Source organism: Rhipicephalus sanguineus, chromosome 2 (genome assembly GCF_013339695.2).
Source record: "Rhipicephalus sanguineus isolate Rsan-2018 chromosome 2, BIME_Rsan_1.4, whole genome shotgun sequence".
NCBI lineage: Eukaryota > Metazoa > Arthropoda > Arachnida > Ixodida > Ixodidae > Rhipicephalus > Rhipicephalus sanguineus.
In genome coordinates this window covers 58,368,469-58,392,449 of record NC_051177.1, presented here as the reverse complement: position 1 = coordinate 58,392,449, position 23,981 = coordinate 58,368,469, and the positions used below count along the sequence as shown (strand labels likewise).

Sequence of the window (23,981 nt, the reverse complement as noted above, 5' to 3'; positions counted from 1 at the left end):
GCAGCATTTGCTGCCGTGTCAAGCCGATCGTTTCTAGTTGTGTGCAGCACATCACCAACTAAGCTGACGCCGTCACTTTACTGATGCTGTATCGTGCGCACGCATTTATCATGAAAGGGTCCGTGATGCGCACTTAGTTCCTGACCGCACACGGGCGCAGCAATGGCGAGCTGGTTTCGTCCACGAAGGCAACGCGTCTATGCGGCGCACTTAGCGGTCTCGCACAAAGACGCAGCAGGAATGGCGGCGCGGCGCATTTGGGTTTCCGCCTATTGAATGCGTGCAGTACGCATGAAACTGCGCTAGGCCACGTGCACTACCGAGCAGTTAACTGAAGATGCTTGTCGTAAGGGTTGTCAGCGATTAAGCCGTTCTGGCGCGTTTGCCAGCTGCCGCCATCACGCCTCCGTGCATTTCCGCTGCTTATCCGTAACATCGCCGCACGGCGCCGCGATAGCGGCCCCTTTGAATTTCTGGTCTGCTTCACCCCATAACGCTTCGGCATTGCGGCAAAGCTGACTTTCGGACTCTGCTACTGTCTCAAACAGATCAACTTGCAAAAGCGCTGGTTCGAACCGACGAGATAATAGACGCGGCAGAGGTGGGGGCTTCAAATAATGCCTTTCGGACTTGCAATTTGGGCAGAAAGTCCGAAAAATCGGACGCGGAATAGCTTCAGCGTCCGAAATTTCGGACGTTCTAATACATTGAAGTCTATGGGGCTGGTGACGGTGCCCGAAAGCGTCCGAATTTTCGAGCATGTCCGGAAAATCGGGCGTCCGAAAAATCGGCAGTTGACTGTATTATCACAGTGGAAGATGTTGAATATACTAAATTTTGATTTTCAGTATAAAACTACAAGTACTAGAATTTCTCACTTCATTCTCTGGATAATACATCAAGGAAGTTCTGCTGTAGTGTGTTGGACAGTTGAAATATGACCAAGTTAGAGATAGCTAAAATGCATTCTTTCGTCCCTGCCTTTACGAATTTGTGCGGTTTTTTACATGACTGTGTCTTGCAGTCTTAGTGTTAGGTTTATATAATCTTTGGTAGACACATAAGCAGTGATGCAAGATTGTGCTTCATAGCTACGATCTCTTAAAAAAGTTGTTTCCTTCATGACTTCTTGTTTACATTTGATTTTGCCACAGGTGTACATGACTGGTTTTTTAAGGTCACACATGGCACTAACTATCACAACTTAAGTTGCTGCAAGGAGGTTTTGTAGACAAGCCCAAGATATTGCATTATTGCCACACATATGTAATGCCCACCTACCAAAAGGAGCAGTTGCAAAACTGCAAAACAGTTTCTGCAATCTGTGCATAAAAATGACCATGAAACAAACATGAAACCTGCAGCATTACACAACGGAAACCTGTATCTGGCAACGATAACAGCGCTTGTTTTGCTGAAAACTGAACAGAAACACACCAACACAAGACAATGCTGCCGGCAACAGTGTCGAAGATCAGTGTATTGCATACTAACTGCGGATGCACTGCACAGTACTCTATTCATAATTGCAGCAGATATGTAAAGTGTGCAGTTATCCTGTCACATGCTTAAGGGCCCTGAAACAGCTCTTTTTCAAAGTCTCTCAAACACATTGGTATGAGTAAAGTGTTGTACAATAATACATTATTAAAATGAACTTTTAAAAACAAAGGTAGTATTACGAGTATTATTCGCCTATGCTAGCTGCCTGCAGTAACAGTAGGGAAGGATCACACTAATCAAAACACACTGCATGGAAACTAAACATCTATAGACCAATGGCAGATCTTTTTTGGAATCTGCCCAATGATAACAAAAAGCAGCACACATCACTGCTTGAAAAGAGAATGTTTCAACTTTTCGCTCCGCTCCTAACTACATGCCCTGCACACAATCGCAAAATTTGGCTGAGATATTCACACCTCCATCTTCCATCCATGGACTGTGTTTTCTCGCCAACACCGAGGGGTTCGGGGCACCCTTAAAAACGGGAGCAACACTTATTCTAGCATTGTGAATGCTGTCTTGTCGTAGAGAAGGTCTTATGAATAAATAAAGCATAACCAACGAAACTTTGCATCCACAGCAACTTCTTGCATTCGACAATCTAGAACATCAGTGCTGTGCCGCAGTAAGAGCCCAGTTCTGCATTGTCCCTTACCTGTGAGAGTTGGCTGCCCCACCCTTGCCAAAGCTGTCGCCATAGCAAGTGCAGCATCACTCTTAGTACTGGAAAATGGAGTGGGGCCCAAGGTAACAGCTGTTGTGACAGAACCAACGGTGCCACTCTGTGGCTTGCCGAGAACCCCAGTGATTTTCCCAGAGCTCAGTTCGTCTTTCCGCCGCTAAACGAAAAACATAAGAAAAAGGCTCATTAAAGGGCATCTGTTATTAGCTTTGTTGAGAATGCACTAATAATCTAACCTCCTCTGCGATGACGGGTTCATTTGCACATTTCTTGCAAAAATGCCATCGAGTACAAGCAACAGCAGTGCTTTTCATTTCCTCGCAATTCTTCGTTTTTTGCCAATAGTTTTCTTCTATATCGTGTTAGGCTTCACTTCTCCAATAAGTGGTTGCAATTTTGTATCACAGCATGGCAAGGAAGGCTTAAACGCAAAGGGCATCGCTCAACAACGGCTTTCCGCAAAATATATTTTTAAAGCAGGCTCTCCCGTTGTGCACGAGGATGGTGGATCGAGCCTGTTCCTTTTAATTTCGTAGATGAGAAGTGAGTGCACAATATTTCGCGCATGACGGTAGCAACGACACTGCTGTGGCGAGTCGGGTAAAGCTTTCACAACATCCAGCCTACAGTCACTGTCAATTATACACTCCTGCTTCCCTCGATGAGTGAAGCACGGGTGTAGAGGCAGTGACACTTACTCACCAGTTCACCACTTTATTCAGCGCATTATTTGTTAAACCTTCAACTGGGTGCCGATATCTCTCTTTAGTGCCAGTGCAACAAAACAAGGGCCACATGTGGATGTCAGTGAAAAATCCTTTTCCATTTATTTATTTCAAACCACATAAGCTGCTGTTGCAAGCCAATTCAGTCAGACACAACAGCGAACACTGTCCGCTTCAATGTGATTCCCAAAGCCGTCCTCTGCCTGTAAGCCTCTCTGCGCTATACTGTGACATTACAATTTAATGCAGCAAGTCTACGATAACACATCCATTGACGATACGCAATAGCCCCATTGGCACACTTTAGGAAAGGCATCATTACGTTTATGCGAGAGATGGCACTCTAATGGTTTAAAGAATGCATGCACATGCAAGCATTTTACTGATGCATTCATAAAGGCTTGCCTAGACTATTCGACATACATGAATACACAACATAATCTACATAATTCCACGGTTTTTATAACAATTTGCTGCTGCAATGTGACAGAATGTGCAAGCAAAGTCAAAAGAGACATACGTCAGGAAACTTGATGAAATGTCTCACCTGTACGTTTGCGTGTATATTTTCTAACCGTGCAGCCAAGGACACGAAAGCTGCATGCAGCTTCTTCACTGTGGCTGTCAACTCTAAGAAATCAAGCGAAAGGAAATGTTAACATTGAACAACAGGAGGAAGAAAATCAGATCTATATTTAGTAAAGGGGTGGAAGGTTTAGCTCAGGGAATTCTATTTATATCTGGTAGATGGGAATAGAGAAAGCAGTTTTCTCAACAACAGCATCGAATCTGATAAGGTTTTTGTTTATTGCACTCAAAAGAAAAACTTAAAATCTATCAACTATAGGAAGTGGGTTTTTAAAATGTAAGCTACCAACCTTTCCACAAAAATTGCAGAAAATTCCAACATTGAAACAAGCTTGTGAATCAAGTTTACATTCTGTAACTCGGCAACAAAAAACGATAGCATCACAATTCTGCAAAACGTAGCTAATACATCTAAAGCAGACAAAACTGACATGTTAATACTTTCTTTTTAATACTATCACAAATAGGGTACTTCTTTTTCTAGGTCTAGGCTGTCCTAGACAACAATATTTTTGTAACAATCCAGGTGTAAAAAAATCCACAGCATATCCACGGGGTGAATGATGAAGAGTGGGGCGAAACTCCGGAGGGAATCATCGGTAAACCGTGAATACTCTGAGCGAAAGTGAAAGCGCGCCAACAGCAAGCGGATTTTATTACAACAGTCCCCCTAGCGTACGTCGCCGCACTAAATCGAATGATTGCCTCCCACCAATGACACGCGACATATGTGAATCTTCCGTGAATTCTGCCCAGTACATCATCAACGACGTGAGATCGGGCGCATTTATACTAAAGGGTCGATGAGAGTCATGGCGATTTGCAGCTGACTTTAATTTTACATGTACGCTGTGAATTTTTATTGTTTAATCACGCACAGGAGAAAGCTCACACAGGCACTACCTTGGAGGTCAAAAATCACACCATCTCCTGCTAAAGGGGACCATCAGGCGATGTGAAGCAGCATTTCGGCATGTAGAGCCCACGTTTCAGAGGGGGAGTGGAGAGGGGAAAGAGGAGGGAAATGGGAAGTGGAGAGGGGGAGGGGAGAGGAGGTGTGTGGAGAGGGCTTGCGCATGCGCAGTAAGGGTGGTCACGCCGCAGACCACTACCGGATTGAACTCCACTATAAGATGCTTCATATCTAAAAATGCCATCTAGCGTGCATTCACCCAAACGCCATATTGCACACATCTCTATGGGACAGCGCCATCTAGTATATCGTCACCCAACTGCAGCTCGCATGCATCTCTATGGGACAGCGCCATCTATTGAATGATACGGGAGACGCGACGGCGGGGGAATGCTGGACGGAGCGACGACCGACCAGGTGATGCTATAAGGAGCTTCGCCCCTAAAATCTGCAGGAAAGCTGCAGAACTAGGGCTTTTGCTGTCTGACAGCCTAAAGCTTACAACTGTCATTGTAACTTTGACAAAAGTACACACGCACTGATCTCTGTTTGGATGTATGTTTAAATAAACAAAATCACTCACAGGAACACGAGTCACATAATGAACTCGTTTATATAAATACTCACAGGCATGAATTACTTAGCAGAACCTCACAGAAGTCTCTCAACTAAAACTGAAGGATAACTCAAGCTAAACCAACAAAGATGTACCATCGAGGGCTTATTCCAAACAAAATTTTCCAAAACAAGGTTACACGCGCCACGACACCATTCTGGTGTGTCATGGTTGACGTGTAGCTCGTGGAGGAATTCCACTGAGTTTTTCAGTAGCCATTCTTATTAGCACGCTTGACAACAAGCCAAAGGCTGGATACCTTCTGGTGAAAATTTCGAAGCACTTGAAAGGGATGCAAAATGCTGCTCCAGCTCCTCAATTTGACCCTTGTACAACTTCATCTGCTGGTTGAAGTTTTCTACAAGCTTCTGAAAGTACCTGCAATAAGATATGTAATCTCTCAACAAAATATTTTTTGAACATGTAACAACGACAGAATAGCTTCCAAACATCTGTTTGCCGTCCAAGAGAGCTCACTGTCTACAAAGCAGCACACTTATACTACGCTGTCCAGTCTTATTTTCATTATTAAAATTTTATTTACATATATTTTTCTGCGAGTGCAGGAAGTAGAAGAGCACTGGTCATTAAGTAAAATAACTTGGACACTCGAGCTTCACCTTCAAGAGTAGAACACGATAGCGTAATCGGGTCCCGTGCGCATCGTATTTTCAAAAGCTAGCCTTGCTTCTGTTCTCGGTGCATGCCTCAACCGTGCCGTAAGGAAATGAATGATTGTGCACGTAAGATAGATTGGCCGTTTCAAACTATCCTAAAATGTCTACTGCAAGTACAGTTGTTAAAGGGGCCCTGCAACACCTTTCTTAGTTATATTGGAATAGTCTCATTATTGACGTATGACTCTTCACGAGTCATATGCCGTAAAAATTTTTCGAATCCGTCAAGTCTAAGTGGTGTTACCAAATTATAGAGATCACATTCCGCCGCTTTCTCCCTCAAATCAACGCCGCGAGTGCGCGGAAAGCTGCGTGGGGCGTGAAGGGAGGGAGGGCGGAGGTGCGAGGAGGCGCCGAAGAGTTACGTCAGCGCCGGTGGCATTTTTTTTCTTCATTTTTTTCTCTCCGGCGTCTCGGCGCAACCACATGGTCTGTGGCGCCACTTCCGGTCGGCTTGCATGGTCGTCGTCGAGCGGAGCCCATCGCACCGTGTATCGCGCGCGCTTGAAAACTGCGAGTCGGTTTGGTAATGTTGGGTGTGCACCTCGAACTGCCGTAGTGTTTTTATCGCTCTGCCAACCATGGACGCAAACCTGCGTGCGCGTTTGGAATGAATGACAACTGAGATGGGTTTCGACCCACACTCCGATACACCGCCTCGTCGCACTGCCCGCACTTGAATCGTATTCAACACGGCAAAGCTGCGTGCACCCTTCTCCCAGTAGCGTTACTTCGATGCTGTTTGCTCTTCGAATGCGGGCGCACAGCGAGTGCGGGCTGACAACAAAGAACTAAAGACTAGAAGAAAGGATCGTAGGGCATCAGGCCGGCGCGGACCCATCCCCCGGCTGTCTGCAGCTACCGTGAAAATGCGAGTCTGCTTGGTTGCTGTGTCGCGGTTTCTCGGGAACCTGAGACTACGGGGAGGATACGCCGAGGTACGGCTCGATGACAAACTGAACAGACAGCGAACGGGACTCTCACCATACAGCGAACACAGGTATCCTAAACTAGCCGGCGCCAGCATTATTATCGGAGAAATGCTGCACCGCTGCCTCGGTCGGTCGTGAGAACGTGCCGACGATGCAGATTCCAGCTGACAAGGCAACACTCGAACGGCTGCCACTCTCAACGGCAACCGGTGATGGTCAAAAGCACAGAAATATTCACGATTTCGGCACTGCGCATGGTGAAGAAAACGCAACCCCGCAACTACGAGCAGACGAGCTGTCGGTGAGACCGGAAGTGCTAATATTAATGTTTGTTCGGTGTTTTAACGGCATAACACAATATAAACATAAATATTATCTACTTATTGAACTCAAAATTAACAACGAAGGTAATAATGAGGGTGTTATCGTGATTATAACATCAGCCAATGGTGGAACTGCCGACAATCGCGTCATATATTGCGGACTAATACATCATTTGTCGAGAGAAGAGGGAGCGATTTTCACCTGACTTTGAGAACTTATTGTAAATTCTAGGCCGCTCACTTTGCTATAATATTTGGCTCGCGTGTTCTCTGGAGCCTCGACTACCGATTTGCAGCACTTTTTGACCCTGCTGCAAAAAGTGTTGCAGGGCCCCTTTAAGTGCCCACTACGCGATAATTCTTCTTTTTGAAAATTGGCCATGTACCCACTATGCGGCCATAAGGTGCCATGCGCACTCTCGCAGCTGCACACTTTGTAATGTGAGGGCAGTTTAAACCTCCTACTTGTTGCGCAATTCACAAGTTTTGACTCGTGGCACGATTCTACACTTCTGCCACGCAATATTACATGCGTTAAAGTGATTCCTTCTACTACACGACATTCATATAGCGTTTCTTTCCAAAGCAGTTTCAAGCAATAGCGTGGCTCGGTGGTAGAACACCTGCTTGCCACGCAGATGGTCTGGGTTCGATGCCCACTTGAACCTAAAATTTTTATTTTTTATTTTATTTGCATTTTTCTCGATTTTTTTGGTCACGGACAAGATGATGATTTTTCACTTACAACTGAAGACGCCGACACCGACACCGGAATTTCTGTGAAACGAGCTCTTTAATGCTACCACGTTAAAATAAAAATGTGAGGCTTAGCATCTAATAGAAGAGTAAAACAGGAGCCAGAAAAGTACAAGTGGGTACCTGTACTTTTCTGGCTCCTGTTTACAAGTACATGAAAAGTTGGTTTGTATGCAGGCTGCGGATCCACTATTATCAACAAAATCGGCCACTCAATCCAACTACTGTTGAAGAAAGAGTGAAACATGAGATGATTTGTTTCAAAATACGAGTCCTAGATGCACGACTAATTCGCACACGAAACTTAGGAGACTACATTGCATGTACAGCCTGTCCCCTAGTTTCTAGCTCCTTGTCATTATTACTGCATGCCCATGCAACCAGGATGACGGGATAAAAACTTACAAGTTGGGTGCAGTATTCTCATATTGCAAAGACATTGGTGTTTCCTTAGTGTGGTGAGCAATCTCTGCATTCTTCAAGTCCTGAAGGAGAGACAAATAAGCATGTCACATTAAATAAGGAATGTAGCGGACCAAAGTTCATGAAATAACTAACGAGACAAAAACCAAAAATAAAAAAAAACTGTTGAGATGTCGTTTGTCTCGTATCCAACGTTTACAAATGCTCACTTGAGCTTTTGGAGGTCACCTTTTTTTTTATTTTTTTATATATACATGTCTAGAAAGATAACTTTAAGGGTGATTTAGTAGGTGTCTACAGCATGCATAACCATTGCAGAAAAATTATCAATTTGCAAAGTCAAAAAGTCACACGGACTAGGTTTAGAGGGAGCCATACATATACTGCCCATCATTCTCAAGCTGGCTACACTGACACCCATCAGATTCCGCCTGTAACTAACGTCCTTCTCCTCCTCCTCTATACGCACACTACCGTAAAATGCCGAGCAAGCGGCCCCCCTACAGTGAAGGATAATCCGACCAGATTTGGGAGGGGGGCGCTTGCACGGTCCCGGACCGAAATTCAAGATGGCGGTGGGAGAGCTGCTAAAAATTTAAAAAAATGCCCATCCATGTTTCTAATGAAATGCACTCGAGAGCCTGGTGTGCAGCGCACCGTCCTCTGAACCACCTAGGGCATTAGATATGCCACACCTGGTGAATGATGACCAATATACGACCGGCCACACGACAACGGAATTTCATAAACAACATTAGACACGCATTCAGTGTACTCATTCTTGTGGTTCTTTTTAAACAAGCGATGCTCGTCTTGAAAAAAAATTGGCCGCAGAAGAGGAGAGGGGGGGGCTTTCTCGATCATTGGCACTTATTTAAGATGTCCCGAAAAAAGGGAGGGGGGCGTTTCCTTGAGCGGGGGCGCTTTTGAGCGGGGGCGCTTGCTAGGCATTTTACGGTAGTGCCTAGTAATTCATTCTTTAGTAATTTTTGCAGGAAACACTGCAGGCAGAACCACTGGCAGTTGTATCAGTATGCTTCCATTCTGTGCACTTAGAAAGGTTATTTCCTTACAAGACAGACACACTGACAGAGTTCAAACACACTTTCTGCTCATTCCTCGTGGAACCACAGCTTCATATCGAGCCTTGCACTTCCCAAGACTTTTTGTCTTTCTGTAACCTAGTCTCAAGCATTAAAAGCAACCAACTACCATAATTACTCGAACCTAGGCCGACCCCGATTCTAAGCCGACTCCCTAAAGTGCGAAGCCCGAAAAAAAAAAAAAAAAAAAAACTTACCTCGAATGTAGGCCGGGTAAAATTCACAAAGACAAAACATTTATTGAAAATATGAAGATGAAACGGAGCAGTTGGTTCATCATCAAGATGCCGCGCTCATTCCGAGTCGTCGTCGCTGATCTCTTTGTCGCTGTCCTCAAACAGTGCGCAATCCTAGGTGCCATCAAGCGCATTTGATATGCCGCACTTCTTGAAAGAGCGCAGGATCAAAGTTCCTGGGATGTCGTCCCACGCTGCAGCCACCCAGCCTGCCAACTGAGACAGTGATGCCCGCTTGATGCGGACCGTCGGCATCAGGGTGACGGCCTTTCCGTGGACCAGTAAAAGCCATCCTCGTTGCGGCGCACGTGAAGAGCTTCTCCCGCATGGCCCCTCCAGCGACGAACATTCTTTTCGTCCACTCTAAAGTCCCGCCCGGCTTGAACGTTGGAGGACGACTCCGCGGCTAGCACAACTTTCCTTTTATACGCCGCACTATAATGACTAGGCTCGTTTGGCGCCATTGAGCTACGCCACACACAGCCCACTCGAAGCGAGACTAGAACTGAGGAACGGCTCGCCTCAACACTCGCCACAAAGATAAAAATGGCGGCCTCGTGTGCGTACTCAAGCCAGGTGTTGGCTCGGCTACTAATGGCTACAATACTGTCTAGGTGGCGCTAGTTTTGCAACACTTTTCTCGATGAAAAATGGTGCCTTTTTCAAAATCCTCAAATCTAAGCCGAGCTCCGACTTTGGCACATTGTTTTTTTGAAAAAACCGTCGGCTTAGATTCGAATAAGTACGGTAGCTCTGCTTCTAATGCTACTGACAAGAAAATCAGGCTGAAATAAAATGAAGCCTGCTCAAAGCACAAACCTCTGATGTCTCGCGTTTGAGGCGCTCTACGGCTACGGCATTCCGCTGGATTCCATTCTCCACAGTGGAGAGCAGCTGTCGCAGGGCTGCAGTTTCCTCCTGCACCTTGGCTATGGCTTGAGAGGGTATCCTGGAGATCTCTTCACGCACCTCCTTTTGCTCAGTCACATATTTCCTGCACGACACAAACACAACCACATCACATAACACACAAGCACGTTGACTATGAAAATGCCATGGTTTAAAAGCACCAGAAAGTAGAGAGATTTTTTAGCAGACATGCCACCTTAGACGTTATCGTATGCAGTTATAGGACAGTTTATCTTGAGGTTACCATGTACATAATCAGACGGCGCACCTTGTGTGTATTTACTTAGGCAGTGTTATGTTTGCCGCTCATAAGTCGATCCTGCAGACAGGACGGCGCGGCACGGTACGTCGTACAAAGCTTCTTTCTCGGCTCTCCCCCTGCCTGGTCTTTTCGCTGGGCAATTATCAAGAGAAAGCAAACGGCTTCCTTTGAGCAAGCTTGTCTGCCCCGATGGCCAGCATGGGTTGCGGTCAGGCGACCGTTCTCAGAGGTCGGCGGCCTGAACGTGTGGGAAAATGAGGAGGACATCCCCCGCTCTAAGCAGTCGCTCGAGGCGACAGTATGCGTGACCCCAACACGGACCAAGATGTGCTTTTGCAACAATGCAAGGTCGAATGCGTGGGAGGCAGGGTCACGCAGACGCCTTTTCTTTCCCGGAACGGTTTAACGACTGGCTCCGCGAGTTCAACTCGATGTGTATGGGAAAATGGCGTGAATGCACCAGGGCTAAAATACAGATGTATTTCGACCGTGAGAATCCCTGAGAGCGTGGGAAGGAGAGGGAGAGCCATGATGGGAAAGAGTGCCAAAACGCCTGTCTGCGCTGTAAAGACACTGCTGTCGAGATTAAGGACAGCCCGGTAGGGAGTGGCTTAATCTGAGAATGAACGGATTGGATAAGGGAATGTCGAGGCGGACCACCAGTGGCCACCTCCCCCTTTCTTTGTTACCGCAAGGTACTTAAGACTGGACGGAATTCGTTTCCCTTCAGTCTAGGCTGTAATCACTTAACTGATAGATCAGTAAGACTCCGTACGATGCAACTTCTGTCTGGGCCGTAACCACTTGGTGGTCGAACAGTGAGACGCGGTTCTTCGTATGTAGTAACAGTGGTCTAGGCTCTAACTTAAGAAAAGTTAAGTAGAAGAGTAAGATGCTGTTGATGTCTATGTTATCATCAGTGTGCTTCGGCAAGATGTACATATGACTGTAAATATTTCGCTGCAATATACCTTCAAGTTTTCATTACCTCCAACCTGCCTCCTGCTTCATCGACGTCGATCATCTCCTTGACGGGACTTCAATCCACATCAAGGAGAAAACGAACAAAAGAAAAACATAACTGGCAGCTCTAATAATTGTTGGGATTTTACATCCAAAAACCACGATATGATTATGAGAGATGCTGTAGCGGAGGGCTCCGGAAATTTCGACCACCTGGGGTTCTTTAACAAACACCGGCATCTAAGTACGTGGGTCTCTAGCATTTTGCCTTCATCGAAATGCGGCTGCGGCAGCCAGGATTTGATCCTGTGACCTTCGGGTCAGCAGTCAAGCCCCACAACCACTAGAACACCGCAGTGAGTACTTAGGTAGCTCGAAATGGTGGTTCTAACTTCACAAGGCATACGCTAGGCAAAGTATGCATTGGCAGGGAGAGAAGCAACATTTTTATAGAGGAAGTGCCAGCGGTCATCAAAACAATACCACTCTTCTCTGCTCTTACTTCAGCTCAAATACGGCCATCGTAACAGCTCCATAAACAAGTTATCTTTTACTCTGCGCTGATCATAACAGTGCATACTTATACACATCTACAAACTATGAATATGTTGCATTTTCTCTTTGGTATGTTTGTGCAGATTACACGCAGGTTCTCGTCTTAACGAAATGCATAGGTGGCTTCGTGCGTACTTACTTGAAGGCCTCAACGGTCTCCACAATAGGTGGGGGTAAGCTTTCCTCCTTTACCGTCTTGTCACTGAAGATGAAAAGGCGCATGAAATGCATTAAGCCATCCTTACACAATGAACTAAAACATTGCCTCAGGTCCCTAAACTCAGCAGTGCTAAAGTTGCATATTATGCTCACTTTGCTTATTGCAATACCTTTTAGATTAAGCCCACTCTAACCCTCAAGTCAATAACCTAAGCATGAGGCCATTGCTGAGGAGCGTTACAGTCTCCTCTTCACACTGCATGACACACATCAAGCAAAACAGATATTACTCAAGTGTTGCTGTCAACAAAAATGTGCCCTGCACTCCCAAAGCCCAAAGCATGCTGACAGCAGTAATGTTCGTTATTCACTGCTGCTATGAGCTCATTTGAAAATACAAGATTTGTGAACTCCTAATAGTGCACACAACATAAGAAAACAAGCAATGCCCGCAAATCTGCTGACTACCAACTTTCTGTTAAGCTGTTGTCGATCACACCCACATTTATGAGTAAGAAATTCATTAACACATATAGAGGGAAAGAATGTGAGTGCCATATGCATTACCACAATCAGAAGAGGAAACAGATTTTGTGCCAAGCTTGTTATGGGTAGTGCAACAGCGATTAGGATTAGGAAGGCACTGTATGCACTCATCTTCAAATGACACATCATGGTTTCTTTCGCTTTGTCCTTAACTGCTTTCATGCCCTTAATTCATAAACAAATCATGCCAACTTGCCTGAATGTCAAGCTTGATGGACTAGAGTGTAAAATTCTCAGTAGTATTCCTTGTTTGGCACTTTTGTTCCCACACAGCTCGAGAAAACAGAAAAGACACACAGGCATACTGCTGGCTTTCTTCGATACCAGAGTAACATAACATGTGTTTTTGTTTTTCAACTGCATGAAATTTATATCTTTTTATTCAGCTCAGCCCATAGGCACATTACATCTAATCGAAGATGAGATTTGTTAGTCAATGAACAAGTGCATTGTCTAGGCCTCTTAATAAGCAGTTAGTAATCAACAGGTAGCTTCTTACTTCTTGCATCTAAACGTCTTTCACATAAGAATATTCAATTTGACACTTTCACTCAGAGACTTTTGAGTAGCACCGGTTGCTACAGACATTGCAGGTATTGCACATCGAAAGCAAATAACCTACCTCTTGCCAGCTGCCACAGAACCTGCAAAGTTGAATGTCACAATGAAGGACAGATCGCCAGACACAATGCAATTTTCATATAATATAGTAAAAACATGCAATCTTCAGATAAGATATCCCATGTTCATAAAATCAGTTTATTAAAGCCTTGCACACTTTTCAGTGCAACAATTCCTGTAGGGATGATGGTACTTTGCAAGAAACACCTACAGAACTTGTGACAAAAATCTCCAGTACACTATTTTTTTCCCTTTCTCACTGATATACAGAAAACAAGCTTTTTGACTAAAAAAACAGATTTTTTACCAAAAATTGACATTCTGAACAATCAGGATAATTAGGAGAGAATCAGAATCAGGATAACCATAACTATCCAAAATACACAATACACAGCATTAATGATAATCTTTCATTCAGCTGAAACCCAATCTTATTAAGAATGTAGCGTACCACTTGCACCCACAGTTAAGCTTGCTAATAGAGTTAAGATGCAACATGAAACTGATAACTGAATTTGAGGAAGCTGCACACTAAATTTTTTAAAACTCCCTACAGCCTTCAGCAATAACAAAAGAAAGACTGGCTTTTAGAGCAAGATTCACGCAACTTTGTTCTACTATACCACACAATGAGAAAAAATAGAAAGTTAACCCCCAATAAATTTAAAAGGGTACTGACATCAATTTTCGAAGCTGAGTTTACTCCGCCATACAAATATCCTGTCTACAGAGATGGCTCTTAACAAGTGCAAGGCTCAGTAAATGCTGATAGGATATTTTGACATAAAAGTCAATATTTGCATGGAGCACCTACTGAAATCGTCACTAGAGTGACGTCAGGTTACAGTATCAATTCTGGTGACTTCGTGCGCCAGTATGGCTGGTTGTGGTGAAGTCAGGTACCAAAACATGGAAAATTGCAAAATGGCCGCTTGCACGTCATGAACAGAGCCACGGAGTGGAGTGGCCGTGGAAACGTCAAGATATCTTATGCGGTCACATGAAGAGAAGCTCATACTGTGCCGTGACGTCAGGGTACAGTAGGAACTAGCTTTTAAAAACATACTACGATTAATTTTTCAGGGCGCAGTCACGCTTACCAGTACATTTTTTAGGCACATTACCAGTACATTTCTTGAGGGCTTGGCCTTTCAATTGATGCAAAAGAACAACAGAAAATGTTTGTGTCCGTACCCTTTCAAAGAATGAATAAGAGCAGAGAACCTTCATGCCTCACAGGCTCCAGAAAATAACTGCGGCTTATAGCTTATTACGGTAAACAAATACACAATATTATACCAGATCCTCACTAACCAACTATACTTGACCCCTTTGCTATGTAAGAAAAGAAGAAAAACGTGCCAAAATTACCGAAAAATTTTTTTCTCTGAATTTGTAGAGCTCTTCTTTTTTCTGAATAAGACGGCACCATTCTTTCAATTTAATGGGGTTCCTTTATTTCACTAATCGTGTAAAAAAAGATAACTCGAAGGTGGCTTCACTGCATGGCAATACAATGAAAAATGGCAATAAAATGAAAGCCGAGACACAAATGGCCCAACGTGGACAAGTGTGGCCGTGTAGCGTCAAGAAACACAAGTACGACAAGTATAGTCTTCAGTAGTTCTGTGTGGGACCAATTTTTGTTGATGACAAGCATAGTCGTCATCAGTCATGTTGCTACAAAATCTCATGACGCCTATGCTCGTCAAATGGAGCGAAAGGGTTAAGCTGTTCATCAAATATTTGGCGCAATAACCAAACCATGCACTAAACCACAAACTGCACCTGGCACACTTGAGCTTGGGTGATCCACGCCACCAAGACCAACAGTGGCTGTCGTCTTCGTTGCAGCAGTTGTAGCCTGGCTAAAGCCTGACAGGGAGCTGAGTCCTCCTACCATGAAACCAGATCATGACCCATAAGCATGTGTCCACTGATCATTTTCTCATTTGAACGAAGCACCTAATAGTACATGGCATTTTGTAAGGACAGAGCAGTACAACTAAAAAACAGCACAGCAGAAATAAAGAGCTCGTTCACATTGATGTTATATGAACTCAGGCTACAAACACTGATTAACAATATAATAGAAATTTGTTGAGAATTTTCACCTTTATCAGCTTAGGCCAATGTTGCAAATTTTAACTCCATTATTGAGGCATTCTTGTGCTTGTCGGGATCAAAGCTTTGAATGCGAACAGAAGTTTTTACTATTTATTGTGAATTCTATAGAGGAAACCACTACTTGAAGTTGCTGAATATTCATTTTGGTTGAATACTACAAAGAACTACAACAGTTCTTGCACTCACAATGACAAAGATTGCTAAAATCGATGACTGTCACACATAATTTTGTTGTGCTGATGAACTGGTTACGGTATCACAATATCGTGACTGATCCGCGACTGATGTCATATGAATGGTATCAGTCGAGCAGAGAAGTTACCGGCCGTTAATAAACATCTCGAGTTGGGCATGATAAACCTACTCACTGTCTCAACTCAGGCAAAGCATTTTATTATTTTGCCGATCTCACTACACATACATGGCTTCAAAATTATGTGCAGTGCATAGTAATACTGTAAATAACTTAGAGCTACCAATAAGCAACACAGTCTGCTATGTGCACCTGGCGATGTGCCATACCTTTCTTTCATTTCTGTCATAGCCATAGGTCGGCAATAAAAGGTCGAGCTCACTCAGACTCACTCATGAAATATACTTTGTGCTTTGGGCTCACTCAAAGACTCGAACTCACCAATATTTTCCTCAACCGGACTCACTCGGACTAAGATGCACCAAAATTTTCCTCAACCAGACTCACTCGGACTCAAGCTCCCCAAAATATTACTCACCTGGACTCACTCAGATAGACCGTGAGTCAAAGTCTGAGTGAATCTGAGTGAGTAGACTCGTGAGTGAGTTTGCTGACCTATGGTCATGATGCAGCAGGCTCGAGCATACTTATTTTGTTTAACATTTAAAAGCTTCTCAATTGATTTGGGATCCACTCGTCATCTTTTGGTATATCATTTACTGTAAATATGTCTTTTAAAGCCAAAAAGACTTTACGGAACCTTCACAGTTCTCTCTGCTTAAAAGTGGGAAATATTCAATTATCACAGACTGTTTTCTCTAACACTGGTTTTTATATTTAATTTGACAATTTCACTATTAAAGTATACCTAGCATGCCCATATTTAGTAAGAGTTCTGAGACTGCCACTAGAGCAGCGGAATTATCATGCAAAAACAGCAACAAAAACATAGTTAAGGAAGGTAACTGGGACAGTCTGTAAACTTTTAAAAGCTCAGAGAAAATTGCTCTGCACAGTAAGAGATAATACACAAGAAAAGATAAAACAGAGCACAAACTCCAAGGGAAGTTGTTTCAGTTTCTTCTTGTGTGTCATCTCTTATGGCGCTTACTTTTATGTCAGCCACAATAAAAAAAAAAGAGGGAGATGGGGCATTATTCTGCTTAGAATAGCCTGGCCCACGGAGAAAGAAGTATTTGAGGAGGAGAATCTCTCGGCCGCGGCAGCTCGCGAGGGCGGCGCGATAGCGTCACGGCGGAATGCGGTTACGCCGAAGCACGACAGATGACGCTTTCGGCCTGTTGCCATCTTTTACATGCTCTTCTATGGACGCGACGCATAAAAATCGTGATAGCGCCTCGTACATTGTAAAATTTTGAAGATTTCTGTCTGTAACATCAATCGGTAGATATGACAGACATTTTAGCTGCAGTTCCTAATCGATACTGCCAGAATTATAGGCCGTACAGCGCTTGGAACGAATGGCTAGTAGTGGCCCCTGAGCAGACGACGTCTGCCGCCGCATGCACGCATGCACGCGCTCCTCGCTCCTCGCTCGCATGTTGTGCGCGCGCATGCGTAGGTGGCCTTGGGACGGAAAGTTCCCTTCGCTTTTGCTGGTTTCTTTCGCTTTAGCGCTCTCAGTGGCTTCCGCGCGTTGCGCCGGCGGCACGGACTCCTCAATGTTTGCGCGCGCTTTTCACGCCGCGACAAAGGAGAGTGCTTTGCAGATTTCGACCGGTGCTTCTTCAGGATGGGGCGGAATTGTGTCGTGCCGAACTACAGCAGTGGTTACGCGTCCTGCAAGGAGAAGGTAATTACCTTCGAAGTTTCTAGTGACCCAGTGAGGTTGGAAGCGTGGGCTCGCGCCATACAAGAAAAGACCGACAGCTGACGCCTCGTGACTACGTTTGCGAGAAGCACTTCTCGGACAGTGACATAGACAGGCGGCGCTGTTATGGCGAACTTGGTGGCGAAGTTCTCCGTGACAAACCGAAACGGCCAGTGTTGTTACGAGACGCCGTGCCTTCAATCTTTCCGCGCGCTGTTCCGGATACTTGTCTGCTGTTCTAAAAAAAAAGACAATGTGAAATTTCTACCACCTGGGGTTTTGTAACATGCACCTAAGTGTAAGCACACGGGCCTTTAGCATTTCGCCTCCATCTAAATGTGGCCGCCGCAACAACCTAATTCTGAAGTGATGGCATACAGGGTAAGTCCCATCATTCGTTGAAATAAATATACCTAACTCATAGAGTTCACGTCATCAAAAATTATAGATTTCACGTTGTACAAAAGATACCACGGTGGTAATTTTCCTGCATGTGACGCCATTTTTCTCGTTAATTTACCGAAAAAACTTGGAGTGCGCTTGAGCTTCGTCTTTAAGAGTAGAAAGTGATAGCGTAATCGGGCCCCGTGCGCATCGCCTTCTCAGTTGCTAGCCTCACCGACACGGACGCCGACACCGGTATTTCTGCGAAACGGGCTCTTTAACGCTGTCGCGTTATAATATGGAGCCGGCGAGGACGCACAAAAACACATCCATTCGGGCGTGAAGCGCGAACGGCGTATCGGCGACGAATGGCCTTGAACCGACGAGCTTCGTTGGAGAGCGCGGTGAGAGGGACGCGCGCATTTTTCCTTCTCCGCTAGCGGACGCTCACGACAGAGGGCGCGTGAGCGCTGTGCCCGATTTCGTGACTTTATTAGGGCGCCCGAGCGAGCGTAGTTTCGCCTCCTCAAGAATTCTTGCTCCGTGGCCTGGCCCCAGCAGTACATACAAAAGGTTCTCTTGGAAAATAATAATTGAAGCTTCAGTACATTTAAGAAGTTAGATATTTACAAGAATATAACTAGATCCACTGATTCGAGGAACGGAATCAAAGTGTCTATTCACAAATAGCATGTGTCGACTTGCTTCAAGAGTAATTAGTGGATTTGGTTTCGTAAGTAAAGGGCCATATTAACTACGCATGTAGTTTTTCATTTCTTAATCTGTATTTGTGAATCCACAATAAGCGGCCCAAGTCCACAATAAGCGGCCCAAGTCCGCTTTTACGACTTGGTGTCAGGGGTATTGTGAAGATGAAAAATTTCAGCGCAGCATAAGCCTGTTACTTTTGCTGTTACTGCTCCACTGCTGGCAGGTGACCAGTACTATCACAGCAAGAGTGAATCGTATAATGCGGTGCCATGCACCCCAATATGTACAGTTCATTGTTATCGCACATACTGCACAAGAAGTGCATTACTCAGACTATAGGAAGCGTTAAACTATAGTAAAATTCAGCAACATCCCGGCCCATACAAGTCTAGTACGTGCCGGAATTTCAGTGTTTCAGAGCTTACTTTTACTTCTCAAGCTGACTTTTCTTAAATTGATAAAATGAGTGGTGTAGCGGTGGACGAAGGTTCGTGATGCGTATATTAATAATTGAGGTGTGCGCCTTGAGGGAAATACGAGTTCAAAACTAGTAATCTGAGGCAAAACAATTGTGCTGAGGGAAAAGCAAACCTAGTGTCACAAACCTAATGACAGCCCAGTGGATGTAGTGCTTGTCTGGCCGAAAGGCGCTGTGCCCGATGTCGCACTGGCAAAAGGCGTTCCAAACGGTGTTGCTGTAGTAGTTGCTGGAGCCGCAGTACTAGCTGTTGCGGACGTGGCTGTTGGGGCAGCAGACGCTGTCGTCGTCGCTGCACCAAACCCGGGAAGCGAGGGCACTGTAGGAGCAGTTGTGGTTGCTGCCGCCTGCGTGGTGGCCGGAGTACCGCTGCCAAAAATTGGTGCCGCTTGCGCTGGTGCTGAAGTTGCAGTAGGTGCTGCTGCTGCCGTGCCTCCACCAAAGATTGATGGAAGCGAAGGTGCGGCAGAGGTTGTGGCGGGTGTGGTAGCTGCACCAATGCCGCCAAACATTGTCGCCGCTGTAGGCGCTGGGGCTGCGGCAGGTGCTGCTGCAGGTGCTGCTGCACTTGTAGTAGTCATGAAAGATGAACCAAGGGATGGAACAGCTGCAGTAGATGCTGCAAACACAGAAACATAGTTGGCACTCTTTAACAAAGCAGTCATGAGCACACTACCAGCAAAAGGTGTTGCAGTTAGAGTTACCGAAAGCAGCAAAGTAACCTTGTTACAGTTACAGTCACTGCCGACCAAGTGTAATAGTAATTTTCCTGTTGCCATAAGAACAATAACTAAAATGTCACCAACACGGAAAATACACATTATCCCGATTTAGATTTACAACAGAGGGATATCTTGCTATCTGGTGATGATGATGTTGGTGGCCTTCCCCTCTGTAACGGGTCGCCGTAGTTTGCTGACACCAAAACTGGCGTGACCGGGAAAAATAAATAAACAAATACATGAATCAGTGTTGTCCACCACCGCTTTCTTTTTTTTATTCGCTTTTCCTTACATTAAGAAAATGTCATTATTTGTTATACAACCTTATGTGTTAACCGTATGCCAGAGTAATGCTGCATTACCAAGCGAAAAGTGACAGCGTTATATTCAAGCTACTCTACTGAAAAAGCAACTGCAGCAGAGTTCACGAAACAGCATTTTAATGTGTGCGTGTGTGTAAAAAACTGAGAGAAAGGTTACATGGTGACTGGTCACAGCCCCGTTTAAAGTGAGGAGTCAACAAAGATCATCATTATCACAGGTGGCAAATTGCGCAGTTTTTATTTATATTATGAGCTTCTTGAAAACTTGTACTGGAAACATGCGAGTGCCTGCATGCCTTACCTCTGAGAAATTTGTTAAAATTTCTGTATTTCCTATGGCATGGAAAGATATGATTATAAGTCCCATGCCCGGACTTCACACATTTCAGAAACTTGCATATAACAACTGTTATTACCGGTCTTCGTCTCACACCAACGTGATCTAACACAAGTTCTTAAATCCACTTAGAACCACACTGCTAGATTTATTTTTTCAGATTAATCATACCATACTAGCATCTCTTCATTAAATGTTAAATCTACAGCACAAGACTCACATGACACAGCCACATTTCTCATCTCAGCATCTATCACAGGTTTTTTTCCATTCCACGTAACGTGATGGCTAGCTGGCACAACTACTGCGTCATGTTTACTGCACGGTCCATCTGAACACTGTGATCCCGCCCCAAGCTTGTACCACTACGTTTCTGCCGTCGGTTTCCGTCTGAACTTCATGAGACTGGAATGGCCTTCCAAGACCAAGCTGCCAACTTCATATATATATATATATATATACACCGTATAAACACGTGTAAGGGCCGCACCCCGTTTTCTTTTGAAGTGCATATTCTAAAAAAAAAAAAATTCGTGTAAGGGCCGCACCCACACTTTCCTCAACCAATACGTATTCAAAATGCGCGCGCGCGTAAGCTTCTAGGCGTAGTCGATAGATGGCGCAAGGAAACGCAACCATCATCATCGTCACCAGAGTATATATATATATATATATATATATATATATATATATATATATATATATATATATATATATATATATATATATATAATTGGATTTTATTCGTGTTAAGATGTTCGTGAAGTGGGCTAAAAATTTCAACTTTTTTTATTAGTATTCTTAGACCCGCCAACTAAAGGTTAAAGCAGGATTTTATCTTTAGCTTCTCACATCTCCATACAAACGCGCTATCAGCGCAATCCATATCGGCATTAGCATCACCAACTTTGGCATGGCTAGCATGGCGTTTGCGTTGTTCGGTTTGTGCAGTTCAGCCAGCCATTTGCTGTAGTTTTCTGCACTGTTCGATGACCTTCGTGCTAGCTTGTTTTCTACACGGCGTTCACGTTTTGGCAAGACGGGCAAGTACCTGAATAGCTACACTGCTGTAAGTTGAAGGTGATCGAGTATGCTCTCGAGCATGGGAAACGTGCCGCCGGCAGAAAATTCGACATTGACGAGAAGTGTGTTCGACGTTGGTGTGCTCAAAAAGAAGCCTTGCGAAACACCAACAACACTAAGCGCGCTTTCTGAGGAGAGCGGTGCAAGTTTCCCGATTTGAAAGAAGACTTGCTCCGCTATGTGACTGAAATGCGGAATGATGGTCTTGCACTCAAAACGGACATGCTGCGTGCCTTGGCGACTGTACTTGGGTGGATCCTATCTGCATGGAGCTCGGTGTCGACGGACATTGTGTCCCGAAGTTTTAAAGTCACAGAGATATCTAACAGCTTGGATGGCACGGAAGATGACTGCTTGTGGGGTGACGGCGCTTCGCAGCACACCATCTCATCTCGGACTCCCAAGTCTGAGGACTCGCCGAGTGACGACGATTGAGCACGTATGTCGCAAGAAATGTCGTATACTGCAATAAACGCTCTTCGTTCGCTAACTGGTGCGTTTTTACTTAAAAAAAAAAAAAATGTCGCGTGTATGGGCCGCACCCTGAAAATTGGCCCTCATTTCTTGAAAAAAAAGTGCGGCCCTTACACGCGTTTATACGGTAGTAAACTTAAGGCCTGAGGTAGAGTGTTGTGATAGATCATCATCAGTCCTGCCATTTGTATGCCCATTGTGCAATGCCCCAGTAGTTAAATTTAAAAAATTGGCAGAGCTTACACTGTTGGTGTAAGGCTGGAATTAACAGCGGAGCCAGTGTTCGGACCCCCGAGGAAGAAGCTGCCCTCCCAAGCTAGTGTCCCTGCCCTGCTTAAGTGACATGGGTATTGCAGGAACATGTTACATGACTAGTGCTACTCGATGTTAAGTCATGTGACTAGTGTTACGTTATTTTGGTGGGAACATGTCACGTTACTAGTGGTACGTGATTTTATATCACGTTTCCCTCCTTTTTCTTTTTCCTTCTTTCCCTCTCTCTTTCCATTTCTCACTTCATCTTTCTTTTTATCTCTTTCTCTCTATTTCACTCTTTCCATCTATTTATCTCTCTGTCTGTGCTCGTTTTAACACCCATCTGAGTTATTGCATCCTACGCCAGACAAATCGACGCAGCAAGAGAGAGCGTGTCGTGCACATGTGTTCGGGGAGCGAAGCAGAAGATGAAGAAGAGAATGAACAAAGCACGCGCCGGCATGATGGTGACAGTTTTTGTGAACGCTATACAGGGGTAAGCCGAGCATAAACAGCTCCGTTGTTAAAAATAAATGATGCCCATACCTGTTGGTGTAGTGGCGGCTGGAGCTGCAGCTGCTCCAAGACCCACAAAAGCTGAGGTGGCAGTAGTGGTGGCCTGCGACGGCATGCCGAAAACGGGAGTGCTGGCAGATGATGCAGGTGCAGCTGCAGGTATACCAAAGTTAAATGCAGGAGCAGAAGCAGGAGCTGCAGCTGGAGCAGCAGCTGGAGCAGCACCTGGAGCCGCAACAGGAGCAGCAGCAGGAGCAGCAGCAGGAGCAGCAGCAGGAGCAGCGGCAGCAGCAGCAGTTGTCGCAGATGGTACGGCTGCCGTTTGAGGCATTGTACCAAAACCACCAAAAAACGAAGGGGCGGCAGCACTGGTAGCGACGGGCGCAACGGCTGCGGCAGCGCTTGTGGCAGGAGTGGCTCCCCCAAAGGTGGGCAAAGATGCAGGAGTCGACGTCTGGGTTGGCATGGCCCCAAAGCCACTAAGCACGCCTGCAGATGTTGCCGTGCTGGTGGCTGCTCCGGTGCCAAAACCACCAAAGGTGGGTTGGGCGGCTGCCGATGTTGGCGTGGTCCCGAAGCCACCAAAGCTGGGTGTGGGTGCGGAGGTTGCGGCGGTAGATCCAAAAGCTGCACCGAACCCCACTGGTGCTGCACTACTTGCAGGTGCCGTTGTGCCTGCACCACCAAAACCAGCTGGAGCGGCCGCTGTTGTGGCTGTAGGCATCCCGATGCTACCGAAGCCAGCCGACGCGACAGGGGTAGCAGGGGTCATTCCGAATGAATAGCCTCCCATTGGGGTAGAAGTTGCAGGAGCTGACATGGCGGGGGTTGTTGTTCCAAAGCCTCCAAATGGAGTGGATGCTTGGCTTGTGGCCCCAAAAGCACTACCAAAGGCTGACGGGGTGGGGGTCGCTGAGGCAGTTGGTGTGAACCCGGCAAATCCCGCTGGAGCAGACGTGGTAGCAGGAGCAGTTGACTGTGTGGCACCGAATGCCAAGCCTGCTGACGTACAGGATCGTGCAAACCAGCCATAAGCCCTCTACTTCATTGCT

The 23,981-nt window shown here is 45.3% G+C and overlaps 1 protein-coding gene across 4 annotated transcripts in view; it reads right to left on the bottom strand.

Moving 5' to 3' along the window:
- The window catches only part of LOC119383038 (nuclear pore complex protein Nup58), a 39,535-nt gene that overhangs the window by 7,549 nt on the left and 8,005 nt on the right, over nt 1–23,981 (bottom strand). For 2 of the 4 annotated variants that reach the window (XM_037651014.2, XM_037651011.2), the window contains exons 8-17: nt 22,960–23,931; nt 19,347–19,838; nt 15,284–15,391; nt 13,497–13,518; nt 12,309–12,371; nt 10,300–10,474; nt 8,124–8,203; nt 5,290–5,408; nt 3,461–3,543; nt 2,162–2,345 (exon numbers count right to left, since the gene is read on the bottom strand). In XM_037651014.2, coding sequence (XP_037506942.1) covers nt 2,162–2,345; nt 3,461–3,543; nt 5,290–5,408; nt 8,124–8,203; nt 10,300–10,474; nt 12,309–12,371; nt 13,497–13,518; nt 15,284–15,391; nt 19,347–19,838; nt 22,960–23,931 — 2,298 coding nt within the window. Of the gene's footprint in view, nt 1–2,161; nt 2,346–3,460; nt 3,544–5,289; nt 5,409–8,123; nt 8,204–10,299; nt 10,475–12,308; nt 12,372–13,496; nt 13,519–15,254; nt 15,392–19,346; nt 19,839–22,959; nt 23,932–23,981 lie in introns of all 4 variants that reach the window. The other 2 variants (XM_037651012.2, XM_049412393.1) reach the window with 2 other exon arrangements.